Here is a 27,235-nt window from a genome sequence, read left to right as displayed (position 1 = left end):
AAACTGTAATGAAAATTCTGGCCTGAGTCTTATTATGTGCCACTGATATTTTAATAAACTTCAGAACAATCTGTTTTAATTATTTAGAGAGACCTAGAATTTTCAAAGAACAGTACAGTATAAGAACAGCAATAAAGACATCAGCTGTATTTCTCGATGCAGAATTAGACAAATTGTGCACAAAGGTCTCTGACTGTGTCTAGATTTCCAGGGCTACACTAATTTTACACCACATCAGAACACTTTCTCTAAGTGTCCTTCAGTCTCGTATACTGAGTTCCTCAGAAATACTTGTGTTTCTTCTTCTCCCACCCTGGGATGGGAAGAGCATTTAGTCACACTTATATGTAATAACCGTCGCCCTCTGCCTTCTCCTCCAGCAGCCTCCGAGCCCGCCAGCTGTTCTTACAGCCGTACTCCAGGTGTGCCGCAGTCAGTAAGAGTATTTTTGTGGCATGGTGTCAACATGGGTACAGCAAAATGCTTGCCTCCGAGCAGCTGTTACACTGACTACAGTCATTAACACTGTCCCTTCCAGGCCCACCTGTTTTGAGGGACCTTCTGCCTCGCAATAAATCAGAACAACATTAAAAATTAATTTTAGGCTTTGTCATTTGTTTAAGGTTGGAATAAAGTGATTGGTGACTATTTGGCCTATTATCAATTCTGTCAGGAAAGAATCGCTCTACCTTCATAGACTCAGAATTATGCACTATCTAATAAATTGTGCAAATCATGTTATAGAAAAATGTGTAATTGTAAATTTTCCACTGTCTTCAGCACAAAGACTATATGCCTTCTTATGTACTTTTTTCTCAGATAAGTGCTAAATTTTATTTTTCTAATGGTGGAAATTTTGCCTACGGCCAGGTTGTACTACTGAACTACATTCCCAGCATCTTACATTTTTGGCTTTGTGTTTTTGTTGTTTTTGTTTTTGAGAGACCGCCTCTGTGGAACTCTGAATGATTTCAAATCTTCAATCTTTCTTCCTCAAGCCTCTTGAATATTGGGCGTGTGTTGTTAGAATTATGGCTTACTGTTTAAGTGCTTTAGATTAGAACCATACGGGTTAAAATATTTTTATTTTAAAAATTGCTCACTTTGTTGACATTAATCATTAGGCCCAAAAAAAATATCGCTTGTCATCAGACCAAACAAAGAAAAAAACACACAAAAAGTATTGACTTCAAAATGAAAACTTTTACATCCAGGAAAAAAACAGGCCAGATATAGGGTATGGTTTATCTGTTGTTACCACAAGTATCTAGATGGATAGATCTGAAGAGACTGGACTTTGAGATTCATTTGTTAAGGGTGGTATATTTGAATTACTAGCAGTGGAAAGGAAGTTTTTTTTTATTAAGTATCGCATTTGTGGCACAAATTTAGTTTTCTTTTTTTTATGTGCTTTAAGAAAAAAACTAGTAAAATGTACATAGGATCTAATTGTCTTAAGCAAGTGTTTATGCATTCAAGGGTAGTACTTTGTTTGGGAGATCTGAAACTTGTGTTTTTAGGAAGTAGTTTTAAGAAAAATAAATAAAAATAAAGTATTAAATAGCTAATAGGTAGGGTTCAGAAGGGACTCCAAAAATACAGGAAGGTACTTAATTTGAAGGGCTACCATGCATCGGTCTCTGAATTCTGAGTGAATCTTACCCAGCACGGGGAACTGGTGAACTGTAATAGGTGTTGGGGATCATCTCTCAACACTTTATGCAGGCAAAGAAAGGTTTGTCCAAAGCTAAGTAGTTTACATAGTAATTAGGTTTTGAATTTAGATATGTCTCCTGAGCCATGTTTATTTTCTTCTCCGTATCAAAATCATCCAACATGTTCAGTTCTGAGTTAGCACTGTGAAGCAGCCTTCATGGTTAGCCATGTTGGTTTTTCTTCCAGACCCCTTGGCCCTGTAGGTGGGGTTTTTTCTTAGCACGGGCATTGTAAAACTCTTTATTGCGCATTGCTTCTTCATTAGCTTTAAACATAATCTATAAATTCTTAATAAAAATGAAAAACCAGATATACTGTTACCTGAGAAAAACAGCTAAAATCCCTAAAAGGCTCAAGATAGTTCATGAGATTTAATTTTTCTATCTTTTCTTAGTAATTCCTGTTCAGTAGTGGTGAAGTCATCTGTAACTAAGCCTTTGAGTTTCGCAGTGCACATAGACCGAACAGTGTGGGGTATATCAATTAATTCCAGCCACCCTTGGACATGGGTATGGCATCAGTGTCCTACTGCTGAGCTGCAGCAAAGCTGAGTCGATAAAACTGTGTTCACCTCTGACTGAAGAGCGCCAGCCTTCCCTGCTATTCATGGAGCTTTCGTTTCTGGAGGCTTGCTGGCAAGGCCCACTGTATGCTGACAGGCTCGCTCAAGTGGGCTCTTGGTGACCCTGTTCATTTCTCTCTACCCACACCGGTCCTGCCCTCTAACCTGCCTCTCTCTGACAAGTTTTGCTTCTTCTTTCAGAAGTGCCTAGCTGCCATTCCATCTACATGAGGCAAGAAGGCTTCCTGGCTCACCCAAGCAGAACAGAAGTTAAGTTCTCCATTTTTAAAAGTTCCTAATAAATAACATTAAAAATAGCCACACATTCCAAATTCGGATCGACTTAGTCATTGTGTGCTTTGAGAAAACGCATTATGTTTCTAAAACATTAGTTTAAAAATTACCCTTTGGGGGCAGGGGATGATGAGTGGCAGAGTGCTTGGCCAGTATATCCAAGGCCTTGGGTTCAGTCCCTAGCAAGGCGAATAAACACAAACACAAACACGCTCTAGCCTTTCAAAATGAAAGGCTAGTCTCTGACATCGTGGTGGCTTGTACTTGGTTGTTAGCATGAGTCTTGTCCATACAAACAGTTGTATTCTTTTCTCCCAGCATCTGGCACTCTTTAACTAGAAATTGCTCCTTAGTGATTGCGCAGATTTTGCACCAAACTTCACTCTACCGACACATATCATGGAGAATATCTGTCTACGACCTCAGAAACTTAAATCACGGTTTTATAGCAAAACATGGTGGGACTTTGCCTTTCAATGTCCTCGATTTTGTACCTTTCGGAAAAGTAGTTATTCAGAATGGATTCAGAATGAGCAGTGTAGAGGAATTATTATTTCAGGTAGCCACAGTGGAACTCTCCTGCTCTAATAGATTTTGACATCTACAATGTACTAGACAAGAAATGATTTTATCTGGATATTATCTCCACTGAACTATGGCTTAAACAACATGTTTGTTCTGTAAAATTCACTTAGCTACAACCTTTTCAGTTAGGACTAACTTGGCTTTATGTGAATGATATTAATAGATGTTTAAATGACAACAGAAGACAGTAAAATCTTTAATACTTGAGAGCAAAACATATAATTACTATTGCTAGTGTTATTAATATTATAAACCTACCATACAGAACATTGTATTTTAGAAATAAAACTATGTTTAAATTGCATGAAATTTCTTCTTATAATTAAAGGTGACAATATAGAATAGCTGGAAAAGTACAGAGTCGTTTTCAAAGAATCTCATTCTGTCAGCGATTAAAGCACTTGGGAGCTTGATTTCATACTCTATCCTTAATAACCATGTCCTGCTCTCCCCCCACAGGCTGCATGTTTGAAAAGGGCCCCAGGCAGTTCTACGATGACACGTGTGTTGTCCCAGAGAAGTTCGATGGTGGGTGTCTCTCCGGTTCATTATTGATTTTTATGAGTGCGGATTGCATTTTCCTTTGCTGAAAGCAGTTAACATTTACACTTGCAGGTGTCTGTGCACATCTTCTATCACCCTCTATGGACCAGTGAGGTTACTGGGTGTTCCTTTGCTTCCCCTCCCTCTGTTTCTCTCTTCTCTTCCGTTCCATAAAATTCCTTTTCTGGAGATGGGACAGAAGAACGTCATTGTTACTCCACGTCGTGCAGAGCGAGGCATCTTTCCATTGCCCTGCTGAGCACATGCAGCTTGTTATTTGAGATTTACTGAAAGCCGATCCTGTAATTAACAAAGCAGAAGAGAAAGCATGCTGCTAGGGATGCACTGATGACTAATGCAGCCTCCTTTCTTTTTATTGTTCATGAAAAGATGCATTACGGAGCACAAGAACAACATAACTGCCCATTGAGTTTACTGATTGCTTGCCCCCCACACTCCCACCAAGGAAGATGTCCATTGCTAATGTAGCATTATGTCGTAATTGCTTAAAAGGAAGTTAGGGAAGCATTACCTTTTAAATATCTCTCGCTAGTACAATGAAAGGGTCCCAGATATTAGAAGAGAGCGTCAAACCAGATAGAATCTTCTGTTCTTGACATGCGCGTGGCAAAAACTGACATTTACAAGGAAGCTGGGAGGAAAAGTGAACGGTTAATTCATTTACTGGTTCTTCGGAGTGGTCTCCATATTTCCTGCTTTGATTGTCAAACAGGAAATGAGCAGGGGCCCTCTGATTAGCTGATTGCAAAAACTTTGGGGATCTCGGCTGTAATGACCTGGGTGCGCTCAGAGTTTTTAATTGTCATTATTTAAACAGCGAAGTGTATGCTCAGATTGCTGCTCAGTCTATTCTAATTAGTTACTTGAGGGCTTAACTGCCAAGCTTCTTGCTGTTCTTGTAGTTTTTGGAAAGCATGGGGAGTTTTAGGAAGATCTATTTCCTCGGCCTCTCTTAAGATGGCTAAATTACTAAAGGTCATGGAACTGAAACCCCAAAGGGATGCACTGCTTCGGCTTTCTTCTGTAGTGGAGAGTTATACCTCTATTTCAGAACTGCGAGCTGTCTTAACTACCCCTATGAGCACGCCATTATAATCCTTAAATTTGGCTTTTTCTGTTGACCTGGGGCTTAAAATTTGCTTTTGGGAATGTACTTTCTTTGTTCTTTTCATTTATTGCGAGCTTCACGTTTTAAATAATCTCAAAATTAGTAAGGGTATATAAGAAGGGAAATTATCTTAAAACTATGGTAAAAATAAGATGTTGGTCCTTAGGGAACTCGCTGTCCTGGTTTGATTTCTTTGACTTTAAATACTGTAATTTCATTATACATATATATTTAAAGCTAGCTTTTGTCTTTCTAAGTATTAGAGAACAAAATTACATCAGAGAGGATTTTCTTTTTTTTCTTTTACTTTTTTTTTTTGCATGTAGCTAATTGAATAAGTCACATTTGTAGACGGCAACACCAAAGAAGCTTCATTTCACAAGGTTTCACTGTCTGTATGGCTGCACACTTGTCTCCACAAAAAGAAAAATGGTAATATTACAAGGAAAAATCTGAGATAAATAAAACTGACTTTGAAATAAAGATAAATGTTCCAGGTTAAAAAAAAAAGAATATTATGATTCTTTAGTGGCTGTTGAACTGGATAGCTGTGTGTGTTTGTGTTGTTGTTTGAGTATGATTTTTTTGTTTGTTTTTTCTGGTCATGTGATGAGGTGTAGTTCTGCTTACTTTCTGCCGGAAATCTCTAGAGAGCTTGTGATTTAGTTCATTATGCAGTTCACACTTAGTGTGAATACAGCCATTTAACTGTATTGTTTCTTCAACAAAGAAGATACCTGATCCATCTGCAGGCATTAGACAGGCAGTGTGAATCACGCCAGCTCATGTAGTTCTGAGACGTGTGGCTGGAGCCAGAAGGGAAGGATTATTAGTCACAACACTAAGTATCCTGGTTTGGTTCTTTGCTTTGAAAAGCCAAGTTGTATAAGAAAAGCACTGTTAACTCTTTTGCTCATGAGATTGTTTTATACTTTTCCATACCAGGGAAAGAGAGCTCACTTTTTATTTTCTTAAAATGTTTATTTCACAAAATGTTCTGGTATACATGATATTTTGATATTATTAATTCTTCTCTCACAAATACATCCTGACTGCCATCTCTTTCTCTACTCCTCCCAGTCCTCCCCACCCAGTTCCACTGCCCCTCCATTTCCCTTCCCTTCAGAAAAGAGCAGACCTCTTTTATTATTCCCAACCAACCATGACATAACAAGATGCAATAAAACTAAGCAAAATCCCTCATATCAAGGATGGAGGCAACCCAGTAGGAGGAAAGGGGTCCCAGGAGCAAGTAAAAGAGGCAGAGACCCCCTACTCCTACTGTCCAATAAAAACCCCAAAGCTCAACTTATTACAGCATTTCTGCAGATAACCCGTGTAGACCTATCATTGCTCAGGCTCTGGGAGCCCCTATGAGCTCTGCTTGCTTGATTCTGTGGACTGTGTTCTTTTGGTGCTCTGTGAGACCTCTCTGGCTCTTACAATTCTCTTACAAAAAAAAATAAATAAAACCAACAAGCTGGGCAGTGGAGACTACCTTTAATCCCAGCACTCAGACAGCAGAAGCAGATCGATGTTTTAGTTCCAGGCCAGCCTGGTCTACAGAGTGAGTTCCAGGAGATCCACTGGTACATAGAAAAACTCTTGTCTTGCAAAACACAACAAAAGACCAAGAAACTAAATTAAATTAACAAAATGCAGGTAGCTGTATCCATCAAGAATGTTGTTTCCTTTGTTGCCCAGTAAAAAGCAGTGGCTTCCAGAAGCAGGCACATTAGCTGGAATGGCAGAGCTGTCGACTCCTCTAACTCGCTGTGAGTTCCCCAATTCATAGAAAGTTCAGGTCACTTAGACTTCATGACATGACTAAATTTACCTCGAAATATGTGCTCTGAGTTTTTCAGTAGTCTGTCGTGTATGGGTCAGTAAGGTATTTACAAATTACACTTTGTAGAAATTAATTTATACAAGTAAAACGCCAGGAGCTTAAAGCTGGTTACATCTTTGGAGTCACAACACAAAGGAGTGTGATTAGGTACGATGGTTGTAAAGATGTGAATGAAAGATAGATAATCGTATGAGGTTTTTATAAACAAGTGATGTTTATGCATTTACTCCTTACTGGTGTACATTTATATTAATGAGAATCCATACTGTTAGACAGTCTGCAGATTGATGGTTTCCGTTTAAACATTTGATTATTTTAAATCTGTATTTAATGGCACTGTTACAAAACCCATACGGTAACTGTGTTTGAGTGTTTTCATGGTTGATTTGGTGTAAATTGTATGCAAATAGAACAATATTGCTGATAATAGCTTATTTTTTTAAATTTAGGGGACATTAAACAAGAGCCAGGAATGTACCGGGAAGGACCCACGTATCAGAGACGAGGGTCCCTTCAGCTTTGGCAGTTTTTGGTAGCTCTTCTGGACGATCCTTCAAATTCTCATTTCATTGCCTGGACTGGACGAGGCATGGAATTCAAGTTGATTGAGCCTGAAGAGGTTAGTCGAGTAGATTTCCAATAGGAAGCCAAAATTTCCTATAAGTGGACTTGGTTAATATGCTAGAAAGGTATATAAAAAGTTTTAAAACTGTATAGACATATCCTAAATTTGAAAGTAGGTCAAAACAACGTGAAAGTACGGATTTGCTTCACGGTGTTAAGCCATGGAATGCAGTAGTCTCTCCCAGTTTGCAACAGTTTACATCTGTTCAGAGGGCTGCTTTTGCACTAGAGTCCTGGCTTCACACCAAACACACACAGAGGACTCAGAAGTGGGAAATACCATTGCTAAACGTTTGGTTGTTTAAATCTGTAGTGTATTTAAAGCTCCATTTGGCTCTAAAGAAACTTTGGCTTTCTGTTGATGTACTTAAATAATATAAGTGAAGAACCACCAAAATATGGTGCAGGCCACAAAGACTAAAGATGCCTAACAGGATAATCTCAGAGCGCTTTACCATGACAGGAATGTGTGCTCTCCCTCATGGAAGGTTTTAATAATCAAAGCAAGAGTTGGACTGGGGAAGTTCAACAGGGATTTATGTCAGTTAAACAGCCATTTCCCTCCACCTGTGATTAAAATAAACCGAGCAGAAACAGAACATTTTTCTTTTGTCATATTTGTTAAGACAGGACACATTACTAAATGATGTCAGGAACATTTGAGCCACTCCGAAGAGCCCACATTGTACAAGTGATTAAGTTTCTCATACAGCAATCAGTGGCATTTAGACATTTGACGTTTGAATCTGAATAAAAGAATGGAAGATCTGACTGGCTGGCCACTTAGTGCCAGCATCCTGAGTTTTCGTGATTAATTAAATGCACGGGAGATATGCAATCACGTGTTTCATACAGCTGATGTTTCAACGACTTTGCTGTCACAGGTGCAGGAAGTCAAAAGCAGGACCCAGTAACGCAGCCAGTTGACTCTTTCCAAATGGTAACAAGCTCAGTGGGAATTGTGTAATAGGTACTACATGTCTCCGAAGCTTTTGTTCAGCCTCAGAGGACAGCTCAGTAGATAATACGCTTATGCACAAGCGTGAAGGTTTGATTTCTGTTCTCAGCAGCCATGCTAACAGCCAGGTGTGGCAGCATATACCTTTAAACCCAGTGCTCTGAAGGTAATCACGGCAAGATCCTAGGGACACACTTGTTAGCTAGTCTAGCTGAATTGGCATATTCCAGATTTGGTGGGAGGCCCTGTCTCAAAAGGTGAGGTCAAGAAAGTAATTAAGGAAGACACTATCATCAACCACACACACATACACACATACCAAAAAAAAAAGAGAGAAGAAATTTAAAATTTTTAAAAATTTTATGTCCTATTTCTGATTGTTACCTAGCTCACACTTACAGTCATATCCACCAGACAATGACTGTGCTGTCCTCTCCGATTTCTCTTTTGGAAAGGGTCTGTGAATTGTTTCCTTCTCTGTGTGGCTCACAGTCTCTCTCTAAAACTCCGCTACATACAAATCTTTCTGTGTTGACCCCGCAGTCAGTGAATGATGTCTTGGAAGCCACCATGTTATGCTGCTCACAAGTTTTATTCTCTCATGTTTCATCTCTTAGTAGAAAATGATAGTGAATGAACATCTAATTCTAGCCTGCTTATGTGCTCAATGTGCTTGGATAACGTTAGCAAACAGAACTCAGGTATCTGAGATAATGGCTTGTTATTTCCAAATTTATCAGTTATTATAGGGAATTATTCCCAGAAACATTCTTTAATATAGCAAGACACCTACAAGATTCTATGCCAACAACTTGATGATGCTCAAGCTATTTGAATACCAAGAAGTTGGAGAGGCAGATCCTGATTCTAGCTTTACTGTCCCATATCCAAGCATTACCTTGCAAAGTTGGTGGGCTGGATGATTTAGGTTACTGATACAGCGCTTGCCTGGCCCACACAGGGCCTTGAGTTATAACACCCAGCACCAAAGATACATTTACTAATATCATAAAAGGGATGAAGTTATGCATAAACAACTACATTGACTCACTTAGTGTACTTAACAGGAAGGGTGAATGCCATGTTGCTACACTCCTTCTGCTCCTTCCTAACAGGGCAAGCGCTCATTTCAAAGAACTTCCTGAGAAAGTTATTGGAAGTCTTGGCCTAATCTTTGAGACTTTATATTGACAATCATGCCTTGGCTTTGAGTGCTGCCGTGTATAACATCAGTGCTTATGGGGATCAAGTTGACTTTCCCAGTTTTCGGGTGGCCCGAAAGTTATTTATGCTTTCTGTCTTTTGTCTAAAATGTATAGATATATTGTTGGTATTTTCCCCCTTAACTTTATACTGGTTATGACCAGAATAAGTTTAAAGGCATACCTTTTAAATCCTAGACTACTAATCCATAGTGCTGAGAATTAATCGGCACTATAGGTTGTAAGCTCTTACAACGCCCTATGACATGATTTGCAACTATCACATGGCTCTCTCAGAGATGACTATGCTGCCATAAAGTTTGTTGCATTTTAATTTTGAAGTGAACTCTGGGAAGACTCTAGAAAAGACTCATTTGTAAATGAATGTTTTCAGGCATTGTTGCTTAGCAACACTTTTCGCATTCCCCGAGATTGACATGCTGTGTAGTTGCATCTCTATTGAGCCACTGACAGCCACTATTACAGGTTTGAAAGATTTTATTTTAAAAACAAAACCAAGACTCTCCCTCCCTCCCTCCCTCCCTCCCTCCCTCCCTCCCTCCCTCTCTCCCTCCCTCCCTCCCTCCCTCCCTTCTTTGCTTTCCCCTCCTCTCCATTCTCTTTGACATTTCAGGGTTTCATAGCCGGGAGTGAGCTGGAACTCTGGATTCTCCTGCCATCACCCTCGTCTCATACTCAAATCCCAGGTGCTAGAATTACCGGCATTTCTTCCCATGCCTGGCTTGTATTTACTTCTTATTGCCACCTTTCCCCACTCTATTCACTATTACTTAGAATATTTACTGCCAAGTTGGTGGAAAATTAAGACGTATCTGCCCCCATGGCTGCTAGTTGAATGGACAGTCTGTTCCTGCTCTATCATGCCACTTTATGAGGTTATGATCTAACAAATGAAGTTTGCCTGAAGATCCCAGAAGCAAAGGATCCACTAGGGAGCTCTTACCTCTACAAAATCTTCAGACTGAAAAGAGAGTGAGTTTCTGTCTCATCCTGCCTTATACTCCTCTCTAGTGCTGGTATTTTTTAATGCTTTACTGTACTTAACTGAGCTATATATTTTCGCCACTGCCTTTCACCTTCATTCCCCCCCTCCCCATTCCCCACACTCCCGTTATACTCAGGAGATCTTGTCTTTTTCTCCTTTCTAGGTGGTTCCATGTATTTCTCTCTTAAGGCCTTCTTTGTTGTCTAGGTTTGCTGGGGTTGTGGACTGTAGGCTACTTTATGTCTAAAAGTCACTTATGAGTAAATACATATCATATTAGTTTTTCTGGGTTTAGGTTACCTCACTCAATTTTTATATATACATCCATTCATTTGCCTTCAAATTTTAAGATGTCTTTATTTTTTTTAGCTGTGTAGTACTCTATTGTGTAAATGTACCACATTTTTTTAAATCCATTCTTCAAGTGAGGGGCATCTAGGTTGTTTCCAGGTTCTGGCTATTATGAATAATGCTGCTATGAACATGGTTGAGCAAATGTCCTTGTGGTGTGATTGAACATCCTTTGGGTAAAAGTGGTATAGCCAGGTCTTGAGGTAGACTGATTTCTAATTTTCTAAGAAATTGCTGTACTGATTTCCAAAGGGGCCGTAAAAGTTTGCACTCCCACTAGCAACGGGGGAGTGTCCTGCTTACTCCACATCCTCTCCAGCATAAATTGTCATCAGTGTTTTTGATCTTGGCCGTTTTGACAGGTATGAGATGGCATCTTAGAGTTGTTTTGATTTGTATTTCCCTGATGGTTTAAGTGTCTTTTGTCCATTTGAGATTCATCTGTTAAGAGTTCTCATTTTAGGTCTGTACCCCATTTTTATTAGATGATTTCTTCTTTTGATGTCTAGTTTCTTGAGTTCTTTGTATATTTTGCAGATCAGTCCTCTGTCAGCTGTTATATTAAAGGCGTGCACCACTACCGCCTGGCCTCTATGGCTAACTAGTATGAGGTTAAAGGTGTGTGCCACCACTGCCTGACCTGTATGACTGACTACTATGGCTACTTTTGCACTCTGGTCTTCAAGAAAGCTTTATTTGTTAGATCATAAAAAATATCACCCCAACTTTACTCACAAAATAGTATACCAACTGATATGATTAAAGACCATTTTATGTTCATTCCAAGAAGACAAATTAGTGATAGAAAGAATAGTAAGGATCATTGGTTTTAAAGGGGCAAGGGGACAACAGAAAGGTTGTGGCTAATGAAGAGAAGAGGAGCAGAGAGGTGGCTTTGAGGATATTTTTTATTGTATGGGACACAACAACTTGTAATTTCATGGAAACAATGGATCACGGTCTGTTAGAGAATGCTCTCCTAAGCTTGCTTAGGCTGTGCATGGTTTCTTTCACTCAGCCTACAAAAGAGTGTGGATTAATGAGTTCATGACTTCTACTGCAGTCAAAGATGCAGACTTCTCTCTGTGTATGCCTCTATCAGTCCAATGTGACACGGAGGTGGAGTGGTACCACCACTGGGAAGAAGTGTTTCCAAAGCTGTGCTGAGAGCTCGGCCTTGGCCAGACCCAGTGGTCCACCACGGCAACACATTAAACACGTCCAAGATCTTTACTAAACACTGGGCATTCTGCGAAAGAAAGAAAGAAAGAAAGAAAGAAAGAAAGAAAGAAAGAAAGAAAGAAAGAAAGAAAGAGAGACTTGCATATATGGTGTTTTTTTCCATTTCCACATTATTTTTAGCTTCCAATTAATGTTTCCTAAATGAGTTTAATTTTCCAGTTTGGAATTAGCTCTAGTTGTCTTCAGAGGCCACTTTCCGCAATAACAATTATTTGTAGTTTAGTTTAACAATCGGCATACTGTTTCCTCGGCAGCCACACTACCAAGCTGTTCTTTCTTCTGCACAATCTGAGCAGGGGCTTTCCTTCTTCCTCTTCCTCCTCCTCTTCCTCCTCCTCCTCCTCCTCCTCCTCCTCCTCCTCCTCCTCCTTCTCTTCTTCTTCTTCTTCTTCTTCTTCTTCTTCTTCTTCTTCTTCTTCTTCTTCTTCTTCTTCTTCTTCTTGTCACAAATGTAATAAAACACCTTTACAAAGGAATTATTAAGCAGTTCTTAATTGGAATTTTTGTCTGAAAGTTCAGGAAGGAAAATACTGATAGTGTATTGCAGAAGGGAAAATATGCCTTGTTTTGGTCAATTGCAGCCTGTTCTTTCCTGATGTAAACATATTCCCTTATTTCCATTTAACTTCTCCTCAAAACAATGGCGTCAAAGAATTCTATTGTGACATTTAGGAAAAAGGACCGCATGCCTGGTTTAAAGCAGGACCCAGGAAACTCAGATCATGGAGGAGGCTATTTAACTTATGCCTTGGATTTGGACATGGTTTTGTGGGTTGAAATGTCATACACTGATAAATGTGTTTGTGTGTGTGTGTGTGTGTGTGTGTGTGTGCACGTGCACACGTGCCACTAACCCTGAACAATGCGACTGATGAAGGCTGAACACTAACAATGTGATCCTGTTTTGATGGCAGGTGGCCCGGCGTTGGGGCATTCAGAAGAACAGGCCAGCTATGAACTATGACAAACTTAGCCGTTCTCTCCGCTATTACTATGAGAAGGGAATCATGCAGAAGGTGAGATGACATTACGTTCAAACTCACTGAGATGTGCCCCCGACGGGTCTCTAAGTCAGTCCTTACAATCACAGTAGCGCTGTCTTGCTCCAGCCAATCTTCCACCCGTAGATGCTTGACTCCTGCTTGGAGCATCACAGGTCTGTCTGAAAAGTCATGGACACTGCAGATAAATGTATAGTAGTATCTATCAAGGGGCAGGCTTTCTGAAGATTCCACTTTATCACACGTGGTAATAAAAAGTTATTTCAGTATCAATAGTACATCTCCATGTCTCTAGAAGTTGTAATTTCACTGTGCCTACAGCCACACATTCTTTAAATGCTTGGCTCTTTCTTTTCTTTTTTCTTTTCGTTCTGATTCTTAAAACATCTCTTGTTCTTATTAGAAAAAGAAGCAAAACACTTTTTTTTCTTGCTCCATATCTTGCCTGATTTCATCACTTGACAGTTTAATATCCCAAACCACTTACTTGTAATAAATGTTTCATCTCATTTGGTTAGTAGAACAAAGTTCAATATATTTTAATTCAAATGAGCTTCTTTTAATATTTAAAAGTTGTTTGGTGTAAAAGACAAAAACATGGATAAAGATAAAATGTTCTTAATATATAACATAAAGGAGGCCATGAATAAATGAATATATAAAGATAAAACATTTGAATATTTGTTATTATTTCCTCCAGCCGTTGGTGCTTTATGGCTTCTCTAGGCCTTGCAGGTGGGTGTGAATGCTCCACAGAACAGACTCTTTGGTTGCCACTGTTTGGCACATGAAAGGCAGGTTGTGTACCACACCAGCATGTGGAGATTGTACTCTGCATATACGCAGCAACAAACCAGGGTCCCTTATGTTAGCAAGTACTAACATTCAAACATGTACAGTCATTTCCCCGCTGTTCCAAGAGCCACTTCTCATGGTTAAGTACACTGTAGCATAGTTTATTCAGAAGAACTCTGTGACTCCCCTCCTTATTACACACAAACACATAATGGGGAATTCCAAGTTTGTATGACGATATTTATTCACTGGCTTAAAATTTTAATTAAGCCTTTGTGATGTATGTAAAGCACAATTAAGCTAGAAGTCTGGAGAATAAAATACAAATAACTGAAAACATTAATACAAGTAAAACATTTTAACTGTAATTAATTTCAGTAATCATGAAATAGAAATAAGCTGTATTAGAAAGATTCTTGTACTTTGTAGATAAAATATCTTCACATCTAGTTAAAAAATTAGCAATACTTATAAAAATATTTACTAATGTAGTAATGTTTATATTCTCCATGATATATTTGCTTCTCTTTGCTTTACCATTTACGTTTGCGATTTTATTTATTTTATTTAATAATTGTATACAGAGATGCTTTGTTTGGGTCAAATATGCCCCCATTCCCTCTCCTTCAAATTTTGAAAAATTACTATGTTTCCTGTGTGCTTTTGTGTGTGTACCATCAGTATATGTGTGCAAGTCAGATGACAGCTAGCAGTCCTCAGGCCTGGCTTGCCCCTCTGTGGGACCCAGGGATGGAACTCAAGTTGTCAGACTTGGAGGCAAGTGCCTTACTTGCTGAGCTTTCTTAAAATTTTAAAAATGGAAGTGTAATTTAAATATGTTTCTAGGCTTTGACAACACACCCACCTCCCCATTTCCTTCTGATACATCCCTTCACAGAATCCCTGTGCTTTTCCATCTCACTGTTACATTTAGATTTTACCTAATATGCAGGATTTCTCACCCTGTAATTGTATCCCTAACAAAGGAAGGCATCATTTACTTTGTCTGTGTGTCAGCTCCTATTTTAAACTCAGCAATATCTAACAGTGCAATAAATACAGTAGTAGCACTAAAAATGTTTATTCAGAGAAAACTAGAAGGAAACAGAGGCAGAAGTCCCTAGGAGATTTTATAATTTCGATGGCATCTTGTGCATTTAAATTCCACATGATGAAATGCTTCTCATTTATTACACTGCTTCCCAGTAAAGACAACCTCAACACATCGGGCAAAATGACAGGTCCAGTACCCAAGGCAAACAATTCTTTTTCTGCAGCCCCAAACTAAACACAGTGGGCTATAAAACACTCAGAGGCATGCAGAATAAAGCATTTATTTTACTTTCATTTCCTGAAAATACTTTGACAAATAAAGAGGAAAGGAAGCAAAGCTAAGCTGTATCATCGCTCAGCGTTTGTTTGGTGCTGCCTGCTTTTCAGTTTGCAGTCATTTCGTTAGTTTGCCTGTTTGTCTTTTTAATTTGTAGTGAGGACTAAAGGAAGAGCATTAAGCTCCATGCCCCCCTTCTGCTTTGCGCTGGGCTAGAGACTTCCCTCCATGTGCCACAGCTGGCTTTCCAGGGAGCCCTTCCTGTCTCCGTTTCACAAGACAAGGAACTGAAGGGCAGTTTAAGAAACATGTCCAGATTCATAAACACTGCTTAGTGTTAGCTCTTTCAAACCTCTGCATAGCCAGATTATTTGGACACTGATGTGGATCCTTTTACTTAAATTCAGGGCAGCAGATATTCTAACTCTGTGAGTCTAGAGCAGCAGAGCTCCTTGGCAGTCATTCCCCCTCTCCCAAACATGAACAGAGAATTTATAAACTGTGAGCACACTGTTTCCCCATGTCACAAATCAACTAGCAAGATCTTTGGACATAGAAACATAAGACAGTCAATACTTTTCAGCTTTCTGAAATTGTGAACTACACACACAAACACACACACACCAAAGTTAGCACAGGGAACTGCCTTTGTTCCCCATCGCATCTGGGTCTTGAGTTCCTCAGCATTGTGTATTAGTGGCAGGTACATCTATCTGTCTCCTTCAATTGTTTATCATTTTCTACAGAAGCATTACTCTTCAAAACTTAAGTTTGGGGCATGTCTTTCTCTACAAATTATGCTATGCCTCCTTTATTTCAGGCAGTTGTCACATTTCCTTTTCTCATTTCCTCCCTTCCCAGTGTGTATTTTAGACTCCTTTCACTTTTTTTTTACGCCTCTTACTTCAATTTGACACTTTACACACATCCTTAAGCTTCATCTAATGTATCTTGCCTTCATTTTAAAAAGTGATGTGCTCAGGATAATGTCCTCTTGCTCCATTCTTCATTTAAATAAGGCTATGTATCTTTGGGGTTTTTTCAGATGAGACTGCACGGTGCCAGGGGAAAGATGGAGGAGAAAGAAGCAGTGCATCTTGGGAATTAGTGATCACTAGTTTCATCTTATTAGGAATAAAGCACATTTTCCTTTTTAAAACTTGCAAGTTGTAGAAATATAATAGGGGAAGATAAACCTTAAAGACATTTTTAAAAGCAAAGATGTTACCTTTAAGACAAACCCTTCAATGTGAATTGCCTGCATCACATTGGTTTTCTTCCCCAAATGGCAGCATAAGTACCCCATTATTTTAAAAAGTAAAAAGCAAACTGCTGAGTTTCCTAGCTATTTGTGGAATAGATTAATTATTACTCTAGGTCAACATTTCGTGATTCCCTTGATTGAACCACGGCTTACTTCACAAAGTTAAAACGTTTCCCCATGAAAATGTAATCTGTTATTTAGTCAAATGTTCTCCTTTGCCCTCCATCCCTGCTGTTGTCTTAATCTGTGTTTGTTTCTCTCTCCCCTGCCCACGTGGGGACGGTGACGCTGGGCTTTTCCACGCTATTCTCAGGTGGCTGGAGAGAGATATGTCTACAAATTTGTGTGTGACCCGGAAGCCCTTTTCTCCATGGCCTTTCCGGATAACCAGCGCCCACTGCTGAAGACGGACATGGAACGTCACATCAACGAGGAGGACACGGTGCCTCTGTCTCACTTTGACGAAAGCATGGCCTACATGCCAGAAGGGGGCTGCTGCAACCCCCACCCCTACAACGAAGGCTACGTGTACTGAAAGGAGAGACAGTCAAGCAGGGCACCCCGCGCTTCGCCTGTTTTGTTTTTCAAGATTGAGAGAATCACCGAATTCTCTTCAATCTTTGTTTTATTTTTGTTGTTTGTATTTTATTTTTAAAATAATAATACAAAAAGGGGCTTTTCCTGTTGCATTATTCTATGGTCTGCCATGGACTGCGCACTTTATTTGAGGGTGGGTGGGAATAATTTAGACATTCATTCTTTGTTAGAGGAAGATGGTGGGCGAATGGGCAGAGGGAACTGGGGATTCCTTTTTACTTAGGCTTGGGATGGGGTCCTACGGGTTTTCTGTATGATGAAGCTATATCATGTTTGTTCGAATTCATAATAACATAAGATAATTTTCTCGGTATCTACGGTACATTTGATTTCATATATGTAAATATCTACTTGGAGACCATTTGCCTTGGGCATTTCCCCATCATTACTGAAGTCTTTGCAGGTGTACAAAAAAATCTACTGTAAATGGCAGTTTAATGTTAGAAATGACTGTTTTGCAGCTCTTGTAAAAAAAGCAAAGTATTTAGCAATTACATTTGCTGTTCTTTCTGTTCCATTTTGCTTTACACATGACTTGTGAAGGGTAAGCATATATTTGGGCAATTCTTTCTGAATTTGAGTAATCACCGTTACTGTAAATGAGTGGCACAATTTTGGACTCTGGCTCCAATTGAGTCATAGGCCAGTAGCATTACATGTATCCGGTGCCATCTTGCTGTTTCAGTACGAATACTGTCTTTTAAATATGTCAATGCCCATTTCAGTTAAATAATGACATGTCATGATCCTTTGGAATCTTCATTTAAGTGTTAAATCTGGGATCACAATGAAGCAAAAAGAGAAAAAAAATACCTGTCTCCTTTCACTATCTTCAGTACATAAATACATTATTTAATCAATAAGAATTAACTGTACTAAATCACATATTACGCTGTTCTAGTTACAGCAAGCACTCTTTAAGAAAAATATCCACTACACTAAATAGGTACTATAGTAATTTTTAGACATGGTACCCATTGATATGCATTTAAATGTTTCACGGCTGTGTTCTGTTGATAACATATATAAATATTAGATAATGCTAATGCTTCTGCTGCTGTCTTTTCTGTAATATTCTCTTTCATGCTGAATTTACTATGACCATTTATAAGCAATGCAGTTAACTACAGATAGCATTTCAGGACAAAATAGATGACTCAAACCATTTATTGCTTAAGAAATAGCTTACACCATGCCTTGCTATAAGCAGCTTTTATGCACATTGACAAATGAAGAGTGAGCTTCAGCTTGCTAAGGGAAACTGGGAACTTGTGTAACTTTTGGCGATTTGGAGCGCTGTTCATGAACGGTTAAAGAATACGGGAAGTTGCTGTGTGACAGCTGATGCAGTCCATGGTCTCCTGGACATGCCTGTAAATGTGATCAGACTGTATGAAAGAAGATTCAAAGATCTAAAGTTTCGGAGTTGTTGCCTTTGTTGTCATTTTGTTTGGTTTTACATTGAAAAACAATAGCATCGAAGGTGTGCCGTGTTGTTCATTCACTCTGAAAACCATAAGGAAGTAGTGTCTTATTAACCCTGAGTAGCTGCTTTCAAGATCCAAGCAAAGGAAATGAATTGTGTTCAATCTCTGACTATTCTGGAGAATAACTCTGTGAAGAATATATAGGAAAATAATTATTTTTTAGAAAACCCTTAAACACAGAGCCTAAATAAGCCTAGGAAAGCATTTCTGAGCACAAGAAAGACCTTGTGAAGATGAGCCCTCGGTACCCATTCTCCCATGCCCCACAGGCCACAGTTCTTTCTTTAAACCGACAGTTACTTCACTCTGCACACAGCCAACCCAGTACTATCCACATCCTCCAGAAACGTTCTGATATCTATGTATGTGTATACATGATTTCATTGACTGTGCTGCATGTGTACTACGTGGTCCTTCACAGGGCGATAAGTACACCTTAAGACTTAGGACACCACCATGATCGTGTAGCCATTCCAACACTTAGAACAGAGACCGACTTTCTAAATGACCAGTGAAGTAGTCACTGGACAGACAGCTGAGGTTTGTGATTGGGCTACATGGTAAAATAGAAGGAAATTCTAAATGCATATTTAAATGTAAATCATATTGAGGAGTCTTGTTTTTCCATTGTTCTTTTCTTTTTGCCTTTTTAATATTCTTGTTCTAATCAGTCAGAGAAGATGAACTGGACCCTGAGCTGTTTCAAGGGATCACAAGAATAAAGGTATTTTCATATCTAAGGACAACTTAATGTTGTGTTGTCATAGGTAGTGACTTAATTAACTAAATAAGTCATCAACAAACATTAAGTCTTTTCTTAATTTGGAAGCATTTAAAATATAGCTTCGTAAATTTAAGCAAAATGAAAGTTTTTGTATAATTTTATTTTTTGTAGTCTTTTGTTTTCTGCCTCTTTTTCCTTTCAGGTAGATAATAAACCTAGTAGCTGATTTCTGCAAGATTCTTGCATTTTGTATTTCAAAAGCATTGGCTACCAAACATAACAATTAGTAAAGTGAAGTTTCCCTTCAACTTAGTAAAAGAAATGAAAAGATATATTCACTAGTGATTGAGGTCTCTCATTCAAGATTGCATAATTTCTTAAAACACAGAATATCACCTTCAGTGGATTTTATTCGGGGGTGCTTCAAAATGAAATTTTGCAAACCTGGGTGTGTATTTCCTCAAATCACAGAAGCCTTGCTTCCTGTAGATGTTATAACAAATTACTTAGACTTTAGTACCAACAGAAATTTATCTTCCTGCAGTTCTGGAGGTAAAAATTTCAAAGTCAGCCTTAAAGGGCTAAAGCCAAGACATTAGGAGGGGCATTGTTTTTTTGTTTTTGCTTTTTTATTTGTTTGTTTGTTTTTTGTTTTCCAGTCTGGGCTGTCAGTATTTCCTGACTGCTAGTTATATTTCAATTTTCTCTCCTGAAACACATCCCTTCCTCTCCATTGTCACTTAGCCGGACTTCTTCTAAGGGACCTTGTGATTCTATGTAGGGTTTACCTAGAAAAGCCAGGTTGGTCTTGCCCTCTCAGTCCCCTCAATCCTGTGCCACGTTTCTGTTGACAGATTATCAGTTCCTAGGTTCCTAGGATTATGATGCGATCCTGGGAAAGACTGTTCAACTTTACTGAGTTTCCCACACAAAGACCCCAGAGAGCAAAACCCCACTTGATTTATTTATTGAGGTTGCTAAAATGAGTGTATTCTAAAGAATATCATCATTTACCTTTCAGATTATCACCCCTTATTTTGCATAAATACTTTTGAAAAAAATCTCTGTATCAAAATTCACCTGTTCTAGCAAATCGTCTGGGTTGCACATCAAGCCTTGGTATGACTTCAAGATCCTGCGTGTCCTAGTTAAGCACACTATGACAGAAAAGATAACTAAGCTGTGATAATAACGGCAGGAGCACAGTTAAATCTGGTGCTCGTGCCATATTAGGTTTTGAAAAAAAAAATTTAGTATCTCTAATGAGTTGATTCCTTTTGATTTTCACATCTGCAAATGACAACTGCTAGTTCAATAAACGCGATAAACAATATGTCTCTGTTAACTGAAGGAACAGAACTTCTAAAAACTGAGTCTACTTCTCTTTATGTGACAATGAGGGGCATTTTCCTGCCTAATGTCACGAATTTGGACCACATTAGAGTGTTCTAAAATGAATCATGTTTTTATCATGCAGCCCTTTCCAGATTATATAATCATAAAACATGAAAAAAACTATTTGAGTCCCTAAAATTTTTTAAGATCAGTAACAAATAGGCTCTTTTCCAGGAAGTTTGGTATGGGAAAAAAAAACATTAAAAATAGGCAGAATAAGTGGAGGAATCAACTTAACGACAGCTGATATGTATGTTAAACAATTGCAACAAGAATTATGTAGGAGTCAGGTTTCATAAAAGCATTTCTGTCACGTTTAATTTTAAAGATTTGGGCAAGTGCTGACCTAGGAAGATGGAGAGGTGTTTACTGCGTCCTGGGTTCTTTGGAAAGCTGACCAAACTTAGAGAGAACTCAACTAGTAGTTTTAGGGCTTGATTTTTTTTTTTAAAAGTAAGACTTACTTAGACACTTTATTTATAAAAAAGGCATTTTATGGAAAAGTATAGTTTAAGAGGAAACTGTGGTTAGACTAGCGGGTGCCTTTATGGAAATATTAACGGTTTTGGAATGTTCAATAAAAATGTATATATAATAGTTGTGGTTTAAGAATCCATATATAAGGTAGGTTTCTTTTTGCTTATAAACACCAATATTCTTACTTAGCTCCATTCAAAAGGTATGTTTCTATGGGGGAGATTTTTTTTTTTAATTTGCTTGGTTGTATTAAGCTTATAATTACAGTTTGGGAAATCATTATGAAATTCATGTGGTGATAACAAATTAAGTATGCTCAAGATTTAAGTCTAAAATAAAAGCCCAGAAATTGAAAATATTGGATTGTTGTTGGTCACTTGGAATGCTGGCACACCCACATCCTATGGTCGGTGGTTGACTGCCTCTTAACGAGCTACAGCTTGAATCATTTGTGATTGAACTGTAGTATTTCTTTGCTGGTGCCATCTCTCCTCCCTTTCAGTTTCCGAAGGACTTGGGTACCATGACACTTAGTACACTTTCCACTAGGTACCATGACAGTTAGTGCACTTTCCACTAGGTACATGACACTTAGTGCACTTTCCACTAGGTACCATGACACTTAGTGCACTTTCCACTAGGTACATGACACTTAGTGCACTTTCCACTAGGTACATGACACTTAGTGCACTTTCCACTAGGTACCATGACACTTAGTGCACTTTCCACTAGGTACATGACACTTAGTGCACTTTCCACTAGGTACATGACACTTAGTGCACTTTCCACTAGGTACCATGACACTTAGTGCACTTTCCACTAGGTACATGACACTTAGTGCACTTTCCACTAGGTACATGACACTTAGTGCACTTTCCACTTAGGTACCATGACACTTAGTGCACTTTCCACTTGGGTACCATGACACTTAGTGCACTTTCCACTAGGTACATGACACTTAGCACACTTTCCACTAGGTACATGACACTTAGTGCACTTTCCACTTGGGTACCATGACACTTAGTGCACTTTCCACTAGGTACCATGACACTTAGTGCACTTTCCACTAGGTACCATGACACTTAGTGCACTTTCCACTAGGTACCATGACACTTAGTGCACTTTCCACTAGGTACCGTGACACTTAGTGCACTTTCCACTTGGGTAACATGACACTTAGTGCACTTTCCACTTGGGTACCATGACACTTAGTGCACTTTCCACTAGGTACCATGACACTTAGTGCACTTTCCACTAGGTACCATGACACTTAGTGCACTTTCCACTAGGTACCATGACACTTAGTGCACTTTCCACTAGGTACCGTGACACTTAGTGCACTTTCCACTTAGGTGCCATGACACTTAGTGCACTTTCCACTAGGTACCATGACACTTAGTGCACTTTCCACTTAGGTACCATGACACTTAGCACACTTTCCACTAGGTACATGACACTTAGTGCACTTTCCACTAGGTACATGACACTTAGTGCACTTTCCACTAGGTACCATGACACTTAGTGCACTTTCCACTAGGTACATGACACTTAGTGCACTTTCCACTAGGTACATGACACTTAGTGCACTTTCCACTAGGTACATGACACTTAGTGCACTTTCCACTAGGTACATGACACTTAGTGCACTTTCCACTAGGTACATGACACTTAGTGCACTTTCCACTAGGTACCATGACACTTAGTGCACTTTCCACTAGGTACATGACACTTAGTGCACTTTCCACTAGGTACCATGACACTTAGTGCACTTTCCACTAGGTACATGACACTTAGTGCACTTTCCACTAGGTACATGACACTTAGTGCACTTTCCACTAGGTACCATGACACTTAGTGCACTGTCCACTTAGGTACCATGACACTAAGTGCACTTTCCACTAGGTACCATGACACTTAGTGCACTTTCCACTAGGTACCATGACACTTAGTGCACTTTCCACTAGGTACATGACACTTAGTGCACTTTCCACTAGGTACCATGACACTTAGTGCACTTTCCACTAGGTACCATGACACTTAGTGCACTTTCCACTAGGTACCATGACACTTAGTGCACTTTCCACTAGGTACCATGACACTTAGTGCACTTTCCACTAGGTACATGACACTTAGTGCACTTTCCACTAGGTACCATGACACTTAGTGCACTTTCCACTTAGGTACCATGACACTTAGTGCACTTTCCACTAGGTACCATGACACTTAGTGCACTTTCCACTAGGTACCATGACACTTAGTGCACTTTCCACTAGGTACATGACACTTAGTGCACTTTCCACTAGGTACCATGACACTTAATGCACTTTCCACTAGGTACCATGACACTTAGTGCACTTTCCACTAGGTACCATGACACTTAGTGCACGTTCCACTAGGTACCATGACACTTAGTACACTTTCCACTAGGTACCATGACACTTAGTGCACTTTCCACTTGGGTACCATGACACTTAGTGCACTTTCCACTAGGTACCATGACACTTAGTGCACTTTCCACTAGGTACCATGACACTTAGTGCACTTTCCACTTGGGTACCATGACACTTAGTGCACTTTCCACTAGGTACCATGACACTTAGTGCACTTTCCACTTGGGTACCATGACACTTAGTGCACTTTCCACTAGGTACATGACACTTAGTGCACTTTCCACTAGGTACATGACACTTAGTGCACTTTCCACTTGGGTACCATGACACTTAGTGCACTTTCCACTAGGTACCATGACACTTAGTGCACTTTCCACTAGGTACCATGACACTTAGTGCACTTTCCACTAGGTACCATGACACTTAGTGCACTTTCCACTAGGTACATGACACTTAGTGCACTTTCCACTAGGTACCATGACACTTAGTGCACTTTCCACTAGGTACCATGACACTTAGTGCACTTTCCACTAGGTACCATGACACTTAGTGCACTTTCCACTTGGGTACCATGACACTTAGTGCACTTTCCACTAGGTACCATGACACTTAGTGCACTTTCCACTAGGTACCATGACACTTAGTGCACTTTCCACTTGGGTACCATGACACTTAGTGCACTTTCCACTAGGTACCATGACACTTAGTGCACTTTCCACTTGGGTACCATGACACTTAGTGCACTTTCCACTTGGGTACCATGACACTTAGTGCACTTTCCACTAGGTACATGACACTTAGTGCACTTTCCACTAGGTACCATGACACTTAGTGCACTTTCCACTTGGGTACCATGACACTTAGTGCACTTTCCACTAGGTACCATGACACTTAGTGCACTTTCCACTAGGTACCATGACACTTAGTGCACTTTCCACTTAGGTACCATGACACTTAGTGCACTTTCCACTAGGTACCATGACACTTAGTGCACTTTCCACTTAGGTACCATGACACTTAGTGCACTTTCCACTAGGTACCATGACACTTAGTGCACTTTCCACTAGGTACCATGACACTTAGTGCACTTTCCACTTGGGTACCATGACACTTAGTGCACTTTCCACTAGGTACCATGACACTTAGCACACTTTCCACTAGGTACATGACACTTAGTGCACTTTCCACTAGGTACCATGACACTTAGTGCACTTTCCACTAGGTACCATGACACTTAGTGCACTTTCCACTAGGTACCATGACACTTAGTGCACTTTCCACTAGGTACCATGACACTTAGTGCACTTTCCACTTGGGTACCATGACACTTAGTGCACTTTCCACTTGGGTACCATGACACTTAGTGCACTTTCCACTAGGTACATGACACTTAGTGCACTTTCCACTAGGTACCATGACACTTAGTGCACTTTCCACTTGGGTACCATGACACTTAGTGCACTTTCCACTAGGTACCATGACACTTAGTGCACTTTCCACTAGGTACCATGACACTTAGTGCACTTTCCACTTAGGTACCATGACACTTAGTGCACTTTCCACTAGGTACCATGACACTTAGTGCACTTTCCACTTAGGTACCATGACACTTAGTGCACTTTCCACTAGGTACCATGACACTTAGTGCACTTTCCACTAGGTACCATGACACTTAGTGCACTTTCCACTTGGGTACCATGACACTTAGTGCACTTTCCACTAGGTACCATGACACTTAGCACACTTTCCACTAGGTACATGACACTTAGTGCACTTTCCACTAGGTACCATGACACTTAGTGCACTTTCCACTTAGGTACCATGACAGTTAGTGCACTTTCCACTAGGTACCATGACACTTAGTGCACTTTCCACTAGGTACCATGACACTTAGTGCACTTTCCACTAGGCACCATGACACTTAGTGCACTTTCCACTAGGTACCATGACACTTAGTGCACTTTCCACTAGGTACATGACACTTAGTGCACTTTCCACTAGGTACATGACACTTAGCACACTTTCCACTAGGTACCATGACACTTAGTGCACTTTCCACTAGGTACCATGACACTTAATGCACTTTCCACTAGGTACCATGACACTTAGTGCACTTTCCACTAGGTACCATGACACTTAGTGCACTTTCCACTAGGTACCATGACACTTAGTGCACTTTCCACTAGGTACCATGACACTTAGTACACTTTCCACTAGGTACCATGACACTTAGTGCACTTTCCACTAGGTACCATGACACTTAGTGCACTTTCCACTTGGGTACCATGACACTTAGTGCACTTTCCACTTGGGTACCATGACACTTAGTGCACTTTCCACTAGGTACCATGACACTTAGTACACTTTCCACTAGGTACCATGACACTTAGTGCACTTTCCACTAGGTACCATGACACTTAGTGCACTTTCCACTTAGGTACCATGACACTTAGTGCACTTTCCACTTGGGTACCATGACACTTAGTGCACTTTCCACTAGGTACCATGACACTTAGTGCACTTTCCACTAGGTACATGACACTTAGTGCACTTTCCACTAGGTACCATGACACTTAGTGCACTTTCCACTAGGTACCATGACACTTAGTGCACTTTCCACTTAGGTACCATGACACTTAGTGCACTTTCCACTAGGTACATGACACTTAGTGCACTTTCCACTAGGTACCGTGACACTTAGTGCACTTTCCACTTGGGTAACATGACACTTAGTGCACTTTCCACTTGGGTACCATGACACTTAGTGCACTTTCCACTAGGTACCATGACACTTAGTGCACTTTCCACTAGGTACCATGACACTTAGTGCACTTTCCACTAGGTACCATGACACTTAGTGCACTTTCCACTAGGTACCGTGACACTTAGTGCACTTTCCACTTAGGTGCCATGACACTTAGTGCACTTTCCACTAGGTACCATGACACTTAGTGCACTTTCCACTTAGGTACCATGACACTTAGCACACTTTCCACTAGGTACATGACACTTAGTGCACTTTCCACTAGGTACATGACACTTAGTGCACTTTCCACTAGGTACCATGACACTTAGTGCACTTTCCACTAGGTACATGACACTTAGTGCACTTTCCACTAGGTACATGACACTTAGTGCACTTTCCACTAGGTACATGACACTTAGTGCACTTTCCACTAGGTACATGACACTTAGTGCACTTTCCACTAGGTACATGACACTTAGTGCACTTTCCACTAGGTACCATGACACTTAGTGCACTTTCCACTAGGTACATGACACTTAGTGCACTTTCCACTAGGTACCATGACACTTAGTGCACTTTCCACTAGGTACATGACACTTAGTGCACTTTCCACTAGGTACATGACACTTAGTGCACTTTCCACTAGGTACCATGACACTTAGTGCACTGTCCACTTAGGTACCATGACACTAAGTGCACTTTCCACTAGGTACCATGACACTTAGTGCACTTTCCACTAGGTACCATGACACTTAGTGCACTTTCCACTAGGTACATGACACTTAGTGCACTTTCCACTAGGTACCATGACACTTAGTGCACTTTCCACTAGGTACCATGACACTTAGTGCACTTTCCACTAGGTACCATGACACTTAGTGCACTTTCCACTAGGTACCATGACACTTAGTGCACTTTCCACTAGGTACATGACACTTAGTGCACTTTCCACTAGGTACCATGACACT

General features: G+C 39.9%; 1 protein-coding gene across 8 annotated transcripts in view; it reads left to right on the top strand.

Annotated features, from left to right (window-relative positions):
* Etv1 (ETS variant transcription factor 1) overlaps nucleotides 1–18,530 on the top strand; it is a 91,798-nt gene extending 73,268 nt beyond the window's left edge. For 4 of the 8 annotated variants that reach the window (XM_075948733.1, XM_075948734.1, XM_075948732.1 and 1 more), the window contains 5 exons: nucleotides 2,480–2,548; nucleotides 3,617–3,685; nucleotides 7,128–7,297; nucleotides 12,976–13,077; nucleotides 16,765–18,530. In XM_075948733.1, coding sequence (XP_075804848.1) covers nucleotides 2,480–2,548; nucleotides 3,617–3,685; nucleotides 7,128–7,297; nucleotides 12,976–13,077; nucleotides 16,765–16,986 — 632 coding nt within the window. In that variant the 3' untranslated portion in view covers nucleotides 16,987–18,530. The remainder of the gene's footprint in view (nucleotides 1–2,479; nucleotides 2,549–3,616; nucleotides 3,686–7,127; nucleotides 7,298–12,975; nucleotides 13,078–16,764) is intronic. The other 4 variants (XM_075948737.1, XM_075948735.1, XM_075948738.1 and 1 more) reach the window with 2 other exon arrangements.
* The last annotated feature ends 8,705 nt before the right edge of the window (nucleotides 18,531–27,235 follow it).

This window comes from Microtus pennsylvanicus, chromosome 14 (assembly GCF_037038515.1).
Source record: "Microtus pennsylvanicus isolate mMicPen1 chromosome 14, mMicPen1.hap1, whole genome shotgun sequence".
NCBI classification, from domain to species: Eukaryota; Metazoa; Chordata; class Mammalia; order Rodentia; family Cricetidae; genus Microtus; species Microtus pennsylvanicus.
The sequence above is the reverse complement of the archived record's forward strand: the minus strand, read 5'-3'. Positions and strand labels throughout refer to the sequence as shown.